This window comes from Carlito syrichta, unplaced genomic scaffold (genome assembly GCF_000164805.1).
Source record: "Carlito syrichta isolate Samal-C Ts95f unplaced genomic scaffold, Tarsius_syrichta-2.0.1 Scaffold301837, whole genome shotgun sequence".
Classification (NCBI taxonomy): Eukaryota; Metazoa; Chordata; class Mammalia; order Primates; family Tarsiidae; genus Carlito; species Carlito syrichta.
In genome coordinates this window covers 232,146-248,660 of record NW_007245933.1, presented here as the reverse complement: position 1 = coordinate 248,660, position 16,515 = coordinate 232,146, and the positions used below count along the sequence as shown (strand labels likewise).

The 16,515-nt window shown below is 34.8% G+C and overlaps 1 protein-coding gene across 1 annotated transcript in view; it reads right to left on the bottom strand.

Annotated features, from left to right (window-relative positions):
- The window catches only part of USP34 (ubiquitin specific peptidase 34), a 213,212-nt gene that overhangs the window by 142,357 nt on the left and 54,340 nt on the right, over window positions 1-16,515 (bottom strand). Inside the window, 4 exon segments of the mRNA XM_021711053.1 lie at window positions 2,180-2,275; window positions 6,780-6,869; window positions 14,771-14,898; window positions 14,987-15,102. Coding sequence (XP_021566728.1) covers window positions 2,180-2,275; window positions 6,780-6,869; window positions 14,771-14,898; window positions 14,987-15,102 — 430 coding nt within the window.

The window sequence follows — 16,515 nt, the reverse complement described above, 5'->3', positions numbered from 1 at the left end:
CAAGAGGAATAAGGAAGAACATAGACTTGGAAGAACAGTTAGAATTGTAATAGGATTTTATAAAAATGCATCCCATATAAAGAGAACTTTGTAAGTAAATCTATAGAAAAGAGAAAGTGTTAGGAAATACCCCAGAAATAATTTGGTGGGCTTGTAGAATAAGCTGTCTAAAAACAAATCATTGAACAATAAAACTGGAAAAGTAAAATGAGTTTAGATTTTACAGGGCACAGAATACTAGGCTGAAGAGATTGCAATTTTATTTTTTATGCAATGAAGAATCTAATTCAGAATAGAGGCAGAATTCTTGTTTATTTTAGCCATTTAACTACAATTTATAATATACTATGTGCCGGGGGTAATTCACTATATCATTTTGCTAAATTCTTATTAAAACCTATAGGTAAATAATTGGAATTTATTAAAGGGGTAAATAATTGAAATCAAGTTAAAATATGGATCCATAACCTATATCCAGGTCTGTATGATTCTCAATTCCATGTGTTTTTCCACCGATACTATACTGCCTTCCTAATTTGACAGAGATAAGGACTAAACCAGCAAAAGGGGAGTGTAAAGTAAGAAGGCTGAATCAGAGTGATTATGAGGAAAAATGCAGTCTTTGTGGAAATGTCAACTTGTGAAAAGATATGATATACATTTTAATATAAACATAGGTAGATATTGATGACAGTATAACATTTAAGAATATGAGTTCTAGGCCAGGCACAGTGGCTCACGTCTATAATCCCAGCACTTTGGGAGGCCAAGGTGAGAGGACTGCCTGAGCCCGCAGGTTCAAGACCAGTTTGGGCAGCTTGGCGAGACCTCATCTCTATAATAAAGAAAAATGAGCCAAGTACAGTGGCACATGCCTGTAATCCCAGTTACTTGGAAGGCTGAGGCGGAAGGATTGCCTGAGCCCAGCAAGTCGAGGCTGCGGTGGCTGGGAGCATGCCACTGCACCACTCCATCCTGAGTGACACAGACTCCAACTTAAAAAAAGAAAAAAATATATGAGTTCTACAAATTGTCTGGGTACAAACGCTGGCTCCATTTTTTGTGACTTTGGGCAAGTTCTTTGTTGTCTCATAGCTTCAGTATTCCCATTTATAAAATGAGGCTGACTATAGCAAACGGGTTATTTTAAAAAGTTAACACTTGATGGCCAGGCAGGAGGCACACCTGGAATCCCAGCACTTTCAGAGACTGAGGCATGAGAACCACTTGAGCCCAAGAGCTCAAGAAACCCTCTCTACTTAATAATAATAGTAAATTAGCCGGTCATAGTGGCTCGCACTTATAGTCCCAGCTACTCAGGAGACTGAGGTGGGAAGATCATTTGGACCCAAAAGTTCAAAGCTGCAATAGGCTCTGATTGGGTCACGTACTCCAGCCTGGACAACAAAGCAAAACCCTCAAATCTAAAAAAGAAAAAAACAGGAAAGAAAAAATAAGTTAATGTTTGATACTTATAGTAAATATCAATGAACACAGGCTATTTTTGGAAATTATTATTTTAAAAATCATTCATGTTTAGAAATAAAAGAATACAAAAAACCTTCAAGTCTTCAAGTTTTAGTTTTAGGTGACTGGGAGGATGCACATACCTTAAAGGAAATAGTAAAATCTGAAGGAACTGGTTTGTTGGGGGAATATAAACTTATTTCTAGAATAAGATCATATTTTTTATATATATGATAAAATATTAACGCATTACACCACCGGTTTATAATCATTCCACACATATCCTACTCTAATATCCAATTATAGCATAATAAAAAATATTTTAAATTAACTTTATATTAAAGATTCTTTTGGAAATATTTACAAATTTTAGAACTAATGCTCTAATAAATTAAGACAGGCATATTAATGATTTCTGAACTTTGATTCCTTAAAGCAGTATCTTTGAACAAATTTCAATAGTGAAGTTAACCAATTCCCAAGTCACATAAACTACATTTCCCTAAGACTAAGAATTATAAGAGTAACCTTACAAAACTCTTTCAAATTAAAAAAATTCTATCAGTCTTTCCTTCTTTTACAATTTTATACAAATAAAATGCTAAGATACATTTACTTACTACATGAAAGAAAAGTGAAACATGGAAAATTATTTTTCAAAGGAAAGATAATTCATATTTAAACATATTTAACACAGATGCGTGGTACTTACAATGCATGTTTTTGTCTTCCTTCTCTTACAGTTTGAATGTAGTATACTAAATTATCAAAGAAAAGCTTCATCATGTTCAGTTCTTTTTCTGCCCACCTGGTGCAATTAAAGGAAAAAATAATTTTAAAAGGAGCAAGACAATATATGCATGCAAGAACAGGGGAAATTTCTCCAAATGTAAAATCTTTAAATCACCAAAAATTAACAAGTTTTATTTATATTTGAATGGTGAAAAAAGTATAGCTCCTTAATTTTTATAAAGTATCATTATTGGGCAACACCTTCGGGTTCCCTCCAAACATGGGGGCTTTTCTGTCCTCTCAATAAACTGCTTTCTTAAAAAAAAAAAGTTTCAAAATACTCATACCTGTAAAACGAATAAAATGCCTGGCAAATCTATTATAAATGACTAATCTGAGTTAATATAATAAAGTACTATAATAGCATTCTGTTAAAGATATAATATGTGCCTGGATCATTATTTAGCAGAACTTAGCAGAATGCCTTGCATTAAGAAGTCATACAGGCCGGGCTCGGTAACTCAGCCTGTAATCCCATGCTTGGGAGGCTGAGGTGAGTGGATTGTCTGAACCCGTGGGTTCGAGACCCTCCTGGGCAACTTGGTGAGACCTCATCTCTACAATAAATCAAAAAAAATTAGCTGGGCATGGTAGCACGCGCCTATAGTTCCAGCTACTTGGAAGGCAGAGATGGAAGGATCGCAGGAGCCCAGAAGGATTGCAGGTCGAGGCTGCGGTGGCCAGGAGTGTGCCACTGCACTCCAGTCTGGGCGACAGAGTGAGACTCCAACTCAAAAAAAAAACAAAAAAAAACTCATACAATAAATTTATTGAATAATTTTTTTTTTAAAGTAGAAGTCTCACTCTGTCACCCAGGCTGGAATGTAGTGGCACAAACACGGCTCACTGCGGCATTGACCTCCCAGGCTCAGATGATCCTTCTGCCTCAGCCTCCTGAGTAGCTAGGACTAGATTTGTGCACCACCATGCCTGGCAAATTTTTTTTTTAGTGATAAGGTAATACTATGTTGTCCAGGCTAGTTTTGAACTCCTGGGCTCAAGCAATCCTCCTGCCTCAGCCTCCCAAAGTGCTGGGATTACAGGCATGAGGCACTGCAACCAGTCTTACTGTATCTAGGCATGGTGGCTCACAACTGTAATCTCAGAACTTTGGGAGGCCAAGGCAGGAGGATTGCTTGAGCCCAGGAGTTCGAGACCAGCTTGGCAACCACGGCGAGACCTCAGCTCTACAAAATAATTTTTAAAAAATTAGCCAGGTGTGGTGGCATGTGCCTGTGGTCCCAGTTACTCTGGAGGCTGAGGTGGAAAGACTGCCCACGGCTAGGCGGTCAAGACTGCAGTGAGCCATGCATGATCTTGCCACTGCACTCCAGCCTGGGTGACAGAGTGAGACCTTGATTCAAAAAAAATAAAATAAAATAAAATAATAAAAAAGTAAAAATAATTTCCTTAGTTTGTTGACAAAATTTTATCTAAAAAACAAAGAAATACCCAGGCATCGGGTTCCAAAATAACCTAGAAACACAGGAATAAATATAGAAATAGGGACAAACAGATTCAGAGATCCCAGGATCCCAGCCTAGGCAACATAGTGAGATCTATCTTTGCAAAAAGTTAAAAAATTAACTGCATATGGCAGTGTGTGCCTGTAATACTAGCTACTCATGAGGCTGAGGTAGAAGGATCCTGTGAACTCCTGGAGGTTGAGGCTGTGGTAAGCCGTGATTGTGACACTGCACTCCAGCCTGGGCAAAAGAATGAGATCCCCCAACTCAAAAACAAAGAAAAAAATTTCAGATTCTATAATTAACATAATGTACTTCGTTACATAACACTTATTAGCAATCTATTTGCTAAAATGTATAGATACAGAAGTATTAAAATTCCAAAGGTGAATTCCAAATTCCCAATGTGATTTACAGCATGGTTTTGCTATAGATATATTTTCAATATGGGCTATCTTGACCTTGACCTTGACAATCACTCAATGACAGTCAAGTGATAGAAAGAAAAAAAACACTGAGTAGAACTTGGGTTTGAAATCCACTCCAATACACATGCTGCATGGCTTCAGACAAGTAATCTGACCTCTTGAAGTCTGCTTATTATCTAAAGATTTATTAAAAGTCAGGGGGGAAAGTTTCCCATTTTCAAATTAGAGTGAGTTTAAGAGATAATATATATGTACCAAATGACGAGTGCTCCCATACATAGTAGACTCACAATAAATTAAGGTTTTTGTTGTTACTGATGCCAAATAATCACTGAAGCTTAGAGTTCTTTTAAGTGGTGTACTGTAGGATATTTAGGATACCAGTCTCATGTTGTAAAGGAAACCCTGTGATTTGCTCTTAACTGGGTTTATTTAATTTAAGAAACAAGCTAAAAAGGTTTCAACTCAATATACTTAGGTTCAGGTACCTGATAAGCAACTGAATATTCAGAATTCCACTTAAAAATTATAAAAAGAGCCAATGAAAAACAACTTGCACTATTCTTGAACTTCAGTGATGCTAAATGCTTCCCCAACCCCTCTTTTTAGCAGCTCAAGAAATTTCCTTGCATGCAGAGTGTTCTAGATTCATATTGTAATATTAACCAATGAAAGAAACTTTCTCAGCTACTTTTTTTTTTTTAAAAGCTCAGGTTAAACCCTCTTTAAAAGAACTATTGGCCAGGTGTGGTAGCTCCCACCAGCAGCCCAAACACTTTAGGAGGCCAAGCTGGGAGGACCACCTGAGGCCAGCTGTTTGAGATCAGCCTAGGCAACATAGTGAGAACCTGTCTCTACAAAAAATAAAACATTTAGCTGGGCATGGTGGTGCATGCCTGTAGTCCTAATTACATGGGAAGTTGAGGCAGGAGAATTACTTGAGCCCAGGAGTTCCAAGGTTGCAGTGATCATGTCACTGCATTTCAACCTGGGCAACAGAGTGAGACTCTATTGTCTTTAAAAAAAAAAAAAAAGTAGTAATAATAAAGAGCAAGGTATATGACTCAAAACTAACTTCATTCGATTTGAACTATTATGCAGACTTCCAAGAATTTTAAAAATAATACTCGTTTTGAAAGCAAACAAGTGCTCTTACCCCTTAATCTTCTATATGAAAAAGAAGCGGTAAAAAGCCATCCCACTTAATTTTACAAATAAATCCCTCAACAGGTCTAATTTTTCCTAAAATTCAAATGTTCCTGAAATTTCTCCAAAAGTTTATTTAAAATAATGTACACAACTCACTCACTTAGATTAATGAATTGTTTATGACAGCCAACCTTCTCTAGACTCACTACCAAAATATGAAATCCATTTCACATAAAAGTACTACCTTTTAAGGAGTTCTATTTACATTCACTAATCATAAGTTCTCCTAAATATAAAGGGGTACAAGATGAGTATCCCTTATCCAAAATGCTTGGGACCAGACCAGAAGTGTTTTAGATATTGAATTTTTTCAGACTCTGAAAGATTTACAGAATACGTATTAGTTGAACATGCCTCATCCAAAAGTCTAGCGTTTGAAATGCTCTAAATGAGCATTTCCTCTGATCATCATGGTGATGCTCAAAAAGTTTTGCATTTTGGAATATTTAGGATTTCAGATTTTCAGATTAGAGATGTTCAACCTGTAACAGGATGGTGTCAAGATTATCTCTAACATGATGATAGGTCTAGAACCAATTCTTAGTAATGAGACAAATTAAAGGTAGCCAAGAGCGTTTATTTTAGTGTGGATCTTCTTCAGGTGCCCTTTGCTGTGACCACATATACTAGAAATCTTATCCCTAATTTAGAGCATTAATTGCTATAGTACCATACTCAAACTACAAAAGTCAGGCTGTCCTACAGATCACTTATAGATAATCTACACAGGACTAAGTGGCAGAGAAATGTAAGAAAACATTTAAATCACATGAAATTCAGTAATCCTAGAACTCTGGGAGGTCGAGGAGGTTGGACCACTTAAAGTCAGGAGTTCAAGACTAACCTAGGAAACATAGTGAGACTCTGATGCTACAAAACTTTTTTTTTCAAATTAGCTGGGCATGGTGGTGAGAGCCTCCAATCCTCAGCTACTCTGGAAGTTGAAGTGGGAGGATCACCTGAACCCAGGAATTTGAGGCTGCAGTGAGCTATGACTGTGCCACTGCACTCCAGTCTGAGCGAAGACCCTGACTCAAACAAAACAAAACCATGACTAATAACTATAATTTGAAAAAAAAATTTTTTATAAGCTTTATTAAGATGTAATTCACATAATTCATACACTTAAAGTATATAATTCCATGGTTTTTAGTATCTCACAGAGTTAAGCAACTATCCCCACTATCTAACTGTAGAACATTTCCATCTCCCCAAAAATAAACCCCACTGAAGTCATTCCTCATTCTCCACCTCCCATCCCAATCCCTGCCTTAGGCCACCACTAGTCTACTTTCTATCTCTATATAGTTGTCTAATTTGGCCCTTTAAATGGAATCACACAATATTGATCTTTTGTAACCAACTTCTGGAAAAAAAATATTTAAAATAAATAATTTTATTTCTTTTATTTACTTACATTGTTATCCAATGCGTATCATAACTGCTCCCAAACTGCTGAAAAGTACCAAACAGTTTTGGAAGAAGACGGAGTGAAATTACTACTGATCTGAAACAGCAGAAAAGACATTTACAAAATAAATTAAGTTTAACTACTTCAGTGACTCTACCTTTTCAAAGAAATTCAGCTATTTAAAATCTTAAGTATGAAAAGATTCAATGAATTGTACATATAAATATATTCCTTACACAAATATTAACATTTTTCCCTAAAGTATAAATGCATTTTATACATTATATGTTAGGACAAGAAATTCAAGTTTTAAAATTCCAGTTCAAAACTTTTAAGACAAAAACACACTATAAATATCTAGGTATAAAAGTAAACATCATTTAAAGATTAATTTTTTTTTCATAAAAGTTTTCTTTCTTTAATAAGTCATTATTCTCACTTTCTCACCAGTTCTCAGTATGATTTGCATTTAAGTTGAGAACCTTATGAACCATGTTAATAACGGAAGAACATCATATACATTTAGCATGAAGGGGAAGCAAAAAGGAAACCAAATTACTCTAAAACCTGAGAAGATCTGAATGTGCCTATCCTCTGAAAGGAATGAGTATAGGAAAGATACTGATATACAAATTCTGTTAGTAGGAAGGAGGCTAGCTGCATGAGACTTAAAAGAAACAGGGCAAATTGTAAATGAGGAACTGATTTTAAGCTAAGGAGTCAGTAATCCTTCATAAAAAAAATTTTTTTTAAGTAAAGTACAATTTACACAGGTGGAGGTGATGGGTATACTTAAAGCCCAGAGCAAAAACTATTTGGGGAAAAAAAAGAGATAGAAAAGTTGGCAAACTACCCACAGATATGTGCACAAGTCCCCCAAACTGCCTTCTTTTCAAGAAAATTATCAGAGAGATCAAAATACAAAGGTGCATTTCTGAGTGGGAGGGAAATAACGGTAAATATCCAGTAGGAGAAATTATAGAGGGGAAAAAAAGTCTTGTTTCTAGTTAAAATCCAAAGTATGTAGGCTAAACTACAAAATCTCTATGATGTGTCCCCATTAGTCCCATCTGTCTAACTTAATTTCCTTCCAAACTTCCCCTTTGCTATTCCTTCAACATACACAGGCCCATCCCTGCCTTAGGGCCTTTGTGAATGCCTCTAATGGAATGTTCTTTACCTAATTATCTATCTGCAAGATAGAATGCAAACTTTCAGGTTTCCTCAATTGTCAATAGAAGAGATAACCCTGATAACTCTAAAAAAAATCAATAAAAGATATCACAAACACAAAACATATGGAAAAATATCATCTTAAATCACAAAAGCAAAATATAAAATTGTTTATATAGGGTGACTTCAACAGTTTTAAAATATAGGGAAACAAAGACTTTTTAAAAAGATGTCATTTCTTAAAAGGAGAAACTTACACTGTCAAGTCTTACAGTATATAACAGTTTTGTTATCTTCTCAAAACCTTATGATCTGTTGCAATTAATACTGTTGAGTCTAGATTGCCTAAACTTTATTAACTTCCTATATTTTCTTCAATAAACATGTCTTCATTTTGCATGGAAGCAAGCATATGTATGACACTAGGAAAACAGCATGCCAGGTATTAAAAAGATACTGGTTGCGTGGACAATGTGTATGACTCATGTAAGAAAAGAATTAAAACTAGAAATCTAGACATGAAATTCATCTTCCTTCCATTCCTACCCTAGGATAATTCTTACCTTCACAATTTATAATACAAATGTTGAATTATTGAGAAATAATTACATCATAGCTGACTAAAACATTTTAAATATTTTTCTTAAAATTCCAACTTTTTTCCCATTAAAATTGAATCCAAAGAACAGGGAGGACATACATTTTAAGTGCTATATATTTAAGAATATAATGATTACAGCCAGAGTAAAAGTGATCCCGAAGCACTAACCATTTTATTTAAGGTAGTGATATATAAAAGGAAAACTGAGCCAGGTATAGTGGCTCACGCCTGTAATCCCAGCACTTTGGGAGGCTGAGGTGGAGGAATGCTTGAGCCCAGGGGTTCAAGACCAGGCTAGACAACATAGCAAGATCTCATCTCTACAAAAAAAAATCAAAAACTTAGCTGGGCATGGTGTCATGCACCTGTGGTACCATCTACTCTACTCAGGAGGCTAAGATGGAAGGATCACCTGTGCCCAGGATGTCAAGGCTGCAGTGAACAGCAACTGTCACTGCACTCCAGCCTGGAAGACAGAGACCTTTACTCAAAAATAAAAATATGAAAAAAAAATTGAAATAACATTCTTTTTGACTAAAAAAACTTTTTTTTTTGAGTTGGCGTCCCACTCTTGTCACCCAGGCTGGAGTGCAGTGGCATGCTCACAGCCACCACAGCCTCAAACTGCTGGGCTTAGGTGATCTTTCCACCTCAGCCTTCCAAGTGGCTGGAACTACAGACTCAAGCCACCACACTTGGCTAGTTTTTGTGATTTACTGTAGAGATGAGGTGTCACCAAGTTGCTCAGGCTGGTCTCGAACCCCCAGGCTCAGGCAATTCTCTCACCTCGGCCCCCCAAAGTGCTGAGATTACAGACAGGCTGAGTCACCACACCTGGGCAACAATTTACATTTCTAAGATAATAGAAACTTTATAAGATCACATCTTCCAACTTATTCCAATTAAGATTATATTGTAAAATTTCTCTGGTAATGACTATGAGATGTTAAAGTCACGCTGACTTTTTTTGCACAGGTGGTTTTGACCACTTATACTCGAAATTATACTTCATAAATTCTTCTAAGAGTGAACATTTCAAATATCAAAACACACAATTTTAGGCAACACTGTTGATAGAATAAAAAGGTTCAACGATCTTAAGTAGCAAGACACTAATTTTAGATTCAAGAATAATGCTATTACCCTAAATTGCACTAGTTGTTTGCTTCATTTTCAAGAGTTTTTCCCATAACCCAAAACTTATGACTGGGCAACAGTGTGGTGTTGCAGTAAGAATTACTAATGCAGCTTATGTTGTCCTAGAAGAATGAACACATTTACTGGTGGTCTTCACAGTTGAGGTTTTACACTAAACAATTTTGTCTAATTGAAGACTCCATATTTTAATGATGTATGTTCTACAAAACATTATGCAGTCATAATAAATTATAGTACATATCAAAAGTTGAAACACAATCCCAGATATAACAGTCTCTAGAGAAGGAAAACAAAACAAAAATATACATGGTACCACCCATATCTCAATTACTGAATCTCAGGTTCACACCTGTGCCAGCACTTGGGGAGGCCAAGGTTGGGTGGATCAATTGAGCCAGGAGTTCAAGACCAGCCTTGGCTGATACATAAAACACAGTAAGACCTAGTCTCTACAAAAACATTAGCCCGGCGTAGTGGTGCATGCCTATAGTCTCAGTTACTCTGGAAGCTGAGGCTGAAGGAGCGTCTGAGCCCAGGAGGTTAAGGCTGTGATGAGCCATGATCATGGCACTGCATTCCAGGCTGGGTAACAGAGTGAGACTCCAAATTCAAAAAAAAAAATGTTATGAGCCTCTATTTATGTAAACAAGATTCCTGACACACACAATCATTTTACTTAAGACATCCTTTGTCCATGTAGGCAAAAAATTGAACACATTGGTTAAAGTACCAACAAATGGCTCAAGAAAGAGCAAAAATTACATAATGAATAGGCTCCCAGAATGCAATTCTTGGGAAGTCAGAGAATTTCAAGGGTGCCTAGGCACAAAATATGAACCTGCCTTTTAGTAAACAAAGAATAGCAAAAGGAATGAATATAATCCCAACACCTACTTGCACCCTACTCACAGGGCAGCTGTCTTATCTCACTTGTCCTGAGGTAATAAAACACTAAGTGAAAAGTAATGGACTGCTTTCTGCCTCATGTTCTCATTTTATGACAACATTCTACAAATAATTCTAAAATGTATTTCTGTGCATAACTTTCTGCACTGCTGAAATATTCTGCACTGCCTTATAAAACAATCTAAGGCTAAATGTGCACAAGGCACAGGTCACACATCGCAGGAAGACACCATACTATACATACATCTTTAAAAACTGTTTACAGAAGTTCTGTATACACGGTGGAACTATGGGTGATTTACAGGTGATTTTAGTTTTATTTTTCAGATCTCTATGCTTCCTAAGAAGTAATGAGTTTAAATTACCATTCAAAAATTTTAAGTTCATTTTATAAAATAAATAGGATCATGACGATAGAAAATCAAAGCAAACAAAACAATGACAGGTCAATAAATCATAGTAAGTAAAAAGCAGAAAAGAAAATAAAAAGGTTAACAGAAAAAATGAAAAGAGAGAAACGTAAAACTTCCTTAAGTACATTTAAAAAGTGGCATCATAAAGAGATAAACCTTTTTTGGTCAAATGTCAGGATTATGGTAAAGGAGTTGAGATTGTAGTGGCTCATTTGCTTGTTGCAACATAAGGAAAAATGCTCCCATTAATGTCAGCACCTTGGCACAACATTCCTCTCTTATTTTGATTGAACTCAGAGTGCTACGTTGGAAAAAGGAATCTTCTAATTCAAGTAGGATTTCTCAACCCCAGCACTAGTGACACTTGGGGTTGGAAATTCTTCATTTGGGAAGGAGATATCTTCTTCATTATAGATGGTTATCTGACCTGACATTCTCAACCCCATTTTCTACTTGACTGTGACAACCAAAATTATCTCCAGACATTACTGAGGTGGGGAGAAGGGAAGGCAATCACCCCACATTGAGAACCACTGGTTTGTCAGGAAACCCACAGAATAACGTTTTTATAAAAACTTCACTAATTTTCATCTACTATACGATGGCAATGTCACATATTTTACAGGATGAAATGCTCCAAGTATTGTCACACATGACTAATGTCATTCATAGTAAGATCTGTATGATATAGGAATTCTCTGAGGAGCAAGGTTTGAAAGCAAAAATCACCTTCAACATAATAGTTATATTTACTAGATATTCAATAAGACATCCAATAACTATGACTAGAGTATAAGGATTACGCAAGGCAAATGTTTCATCTTCAAGTAATTGGGGTAGATAAATTAAAGATTAACTTTTAAAAATTCAAAACTGACAATTTTTCATTTTACACCAATTTTTTTTCCTTTTGTGTCTTTTATATTTCCCCACTTTTAAAAGACATATGTGCTCACTGTGGAAAAATTTTTAAAAGATGGCATAAAGAAAAGGAAAAAGTAACTCATCTTCCCAGAAATAACTGCATTTTAGAGGCTACGCTCTTATTTCTTGCAATTCTTTCTTCTTAACAGATGGGCCTGTAAATATATGCTGATATCATTATATAATCTTTGAAAACAGAATTCTTGGTGGCTGCATATTCTATCTTTCATAGAGTTTTTTTTTTTTACATTTTTAACAAAGTATAAAATACATATAAAAATGTGTATAAATCTACTAGGCAATAGCATCCAGATCAAGAAATAAATCAGTATCAATATCCCAGAAGCCTCCACTGTATCCCGTTTCAAACACTAAAAACCAAAGAGTAACCATTATCCAGGCTACTAAATATAATAGTTCACCTGATTTTAAACTTGATATAAATGGAATAATAGAGATAAACTCTCTTGTGTCTGGCTTTTTTCCCTCAATATTATGTTTATGAAACTCATCCACACTGTTCCACGGAGTTGTAGTTTATTCTGGTCTTGCTATATAGTATTTCATTCTATGAATAGGCCACAATTATCCATTCTATTGTTTTTTGACATTTGGATAGCTATTTGAAAATATTTAGTTATTCTGAATAGTGCTGCTATGAACATTCTTAAATGTGTCTTTGGGTGACCATCTGGATATACTTCTGTTAGGTATAAAATTAGAAGAGGAATTACTGGGTCATAAGGTATGCCAATGCACATAAGAGGAATGTAAATTAATATAATCACTTCTAAAAACTGGTGCTTTAGGCCAGGCACCAAGTCTGTAATCCCAGTACTTTGGGAGGCAGAGGCAAGATGACTGAGCTTAGAAGTTCAAGACCAGCCTGGGCAACATGGCAAGACCTTGTCTCTACAATAAATGAAAAAATTAGCCGGGTGTCAGAGCATGTGCCTGCAGTTCTGGCTAGTTGGAAGGCTGAGGCAGAAAGATCGCCTGAGCCCGGTTGGGGGGCCATGAGCATGCCACTCCACTCCAGTCTGAGCGATGGAGTGAGACTCCGACTCAATCAATTAATCAATCAATACTGGTGCTTTCACAAAGACTTTTAAATGAAAATCAACATTTACAATTAACTGCTATACAACCTATGTAAATAACAACATAACATCCAGCCATTAAAAGCATTCTTATTAAAGAATATATGGCAAATGATATATGCCAACTGATCCACTAACAAGGTACTTTTAACGGTTCCTAATCTTGTATAAACAAGCAATTTTTCTATTACAATTAATCAAATTATGTCCCTTAAAAGGACCAAAGTGGAAAATAAAACATTGCATATACTTTTTCTAATTCAATTAGGGAAAAAAATATTTTGAAACACTGAGATATTGAATAAAATTAGGCACTTATAGCAAGCCTGAACAGGTATGAGCTGACAACAACACATTAATAACTAAACTATTAACTGATACATCAAAATCATGTTTTCACTTTATCAGAGAATAGAACATTATCAAAGCAGTATATGTCAAAGAAAACCTGAAGCTGTATAAGTAAAACAGCACTAAAAATCAGAAAACTTGTAATCAGTTGAGATACAATGAAAAGTACATAAATATGAGACAGAATTCAATCTAGAAATGAAACACTAATCTAATTCTTTTTGTAAAATCACACTGAGGTATGAGTGACATACAGTGAGTTGCACATATTTAACATATAACTTGATGAGTTACTAAGCTAATTTTTTATGTACTTAAGAAACTGAGACACAAAAAGATCCACTCAAATGGAAGAACAATGCCATTATCAAAGTGTTTCTATTTTAGCATAAGTTTAATCTCACTTGTCATATTTAGTTACCTTTATATATTAGACAGTTCAAGAACACTTAACTGCAATTTTAAAAAAGAGTAATTACCACTGTGTTTCCAAATCAAAACAGCATAAGTATTACTATGTTTTTGTTTCTGTTGGAGGCGATCTAACCAAGATTGCTGAAAAAAGTAACAATGAGTAATAAAATATTAACCATGTAAGGAAAAAAATCTCTAAACTTAAATCTCTTTGTTCTTGGATGTCCCCTCTGAGGGGACATCGTAAATCTAACAATGCAGATGTTCCATTCTCAGGGAACATAAAAAAACTGCTGGTGATTATAGAGAACAAATTCACACCAGCACAAATTTTTCAAAAACGTCTGTTTCCCTGAAGCGTTCAATTCAAATTGAACAAAAAAGCAAATAAAGAGATAGAATATATACTGAGATATGTGTAAAAAAAAAAACAGCTGGCATTACGTGAAGTGCTTTCATGGTAGTGTACAGACTGGACAATAAATTACATATTATTAACAAAGGAAGAGGAAAACAAGACTTCTTAAACAGAAAAACACCAGGTAGAAGACGTCAAACTATTTCACAATATGTATCAATGAGCCTTCAATGTTTGACTGTTTTACACATTACTACGCATTAGAAAAATAGAAGACTTAAATTTTTATTTTTTTGGTCACAAGTTCCTCCAAAATTCCCTTAAAGCTAAATATTATTACGATAAAATAATTAGTTCCAATGCTAAAAATGTAATATGAAGTGATTCGTTTTTCACTATTTCTTAAAAAAAATACTGTCAAGTTGCTGGTAGGTGATCCACGAGATGTCTCTGAGTGCAAAGGTTAATATGAAAATCACAATTTCTAAAAAACAGATTGATACAGGCACAATAAATACTATAAAAACACCACAGATAATCAATAAGAATGCACAAAAAAAGAACATTACTGCATAAAATTTTTTTAAATTCCTCTTTACCTGTTGTTTCCTAAGTTTTCAAGGCAACCTTCAATGAATCTCATTCGAATCTGTCTATCTGTAAACCAGCATACCAAGGAACAGAGAAGTTTTTCTGCTTCATTTATTAATCCTTCAGAAAGATTAACCTATAGAAAAGTATATACATAGTTATTACTTATCCTAATTGCATCCTGCAGAAATTTCATAGTGTTTTAACTCTATTAAGTGACTTACTGCATCATCATCTTGGACTATATCCCATAACAAAGTGTTTCCTTTCTTGCAAACATTATCCAAATTAATGTCTGTCACAGCATTACTATTGAACTGATGTTTATGAACTGCAGGTCCTGAAGGGGCAAAATACTGCACATTATAGAAGACTGCAACCGACTGAAATTGGGAATTATCACATTTACAAATTGAACAAATCCAAGCAAAGTACAATAAAGCTCTTCTTAGATCACAAAATTAGCACAATACTAATCTTATGAATATAAAAGAATATTACTGCTTAGAGCTTGATAAGACTACAATGAAATGAGATTCCTTTCCATTTATTTCTAATAAATATGATTATTTAAATGTTTCCATATGTCAAGAGAACTGTATATAAATACTTCAAACAGTGTAAAAACAATGTATTTGAAATACTTCTTTTAATTAAAGGACATGCCTCTAAAATTTCCTTAATCTCTTATATTCCATTATTCTTATAGTGATTATCTCTTATAATCCCTACATTTAAAAAGACACTTTTTTATTGGAGACAATTTACCCAAAGATTCAATTACATTAATAAAGATTCTATTAAATTAATTCAGGCTTTTTGAATGTCAGACTAAATAATCACTATTTCTATTATATTAAGCAAAAATGCTTCTTAACAGTTTTACTAAGAAATTAGTGACATCGTTGTACATGAATAATAAGTAAATTTCATTAATCAGGAATTGTGTAACCATCACCACAATCTAGTTTTAAAACATTTTCACCACCCCAAAAGCATTCCCTTATATAAACAAACGTAATCCCTGATCCCATCGCCCAGTCAAAATCTGCTTCATCAACTCCATAAATTTCATGTAAATGGAATTATATAACATAGAATCTTTTACGGCTGGCTTCTGTCACTTAGCATGTTTCTTAAGCTCCTTATAAATAATAATGCTCCATTATATAGAAATATGCATTTTGTTTATCACATTCACCAGCCACAGGGCATTTGGACAGTTTCTAGTTTGGGACTATTATGAATAATGCTGCCTGAAAGATCTGTGTAACAAGTCTTTGCATGTTTTCTTTTCTCTTGGGTAAATTTCTAGGCGTGAAACAGCTGGGCCATATGGTATGTATATTTTTAACATTTTTAGAAACTATCCAATTTTTTTCCAAAATGGTTGTTCCATTTTACATTCCCATCATCAATTAGTTCCTGTTCTTCCAACTCCTTCTCAACAGACTGCTATGGTCACTTTTTAAAATTTCAGCCATTCTACTAAGTGTGCAATAGAATCACATTGTAGTTTTTAATTTGCATTTCTCTAATGACTAATAATGTTGAGAATCTTTTCAGGTGCTTATTAGCCATTTGTATACTTTCTTTGGTGACATAAATCATTAGCCACTTTTTTTTAAGAGAGGAAAATACAATTTATTTAGAAAGTAAATTAGAGAGAGAGAGAGAGAGAGAGAGAGGAGAGATTCACCTCCCCAAGGTAGGGGAGGAGGCCAAAGCTAAGAAGCATGGCAGCAGTAGCTTA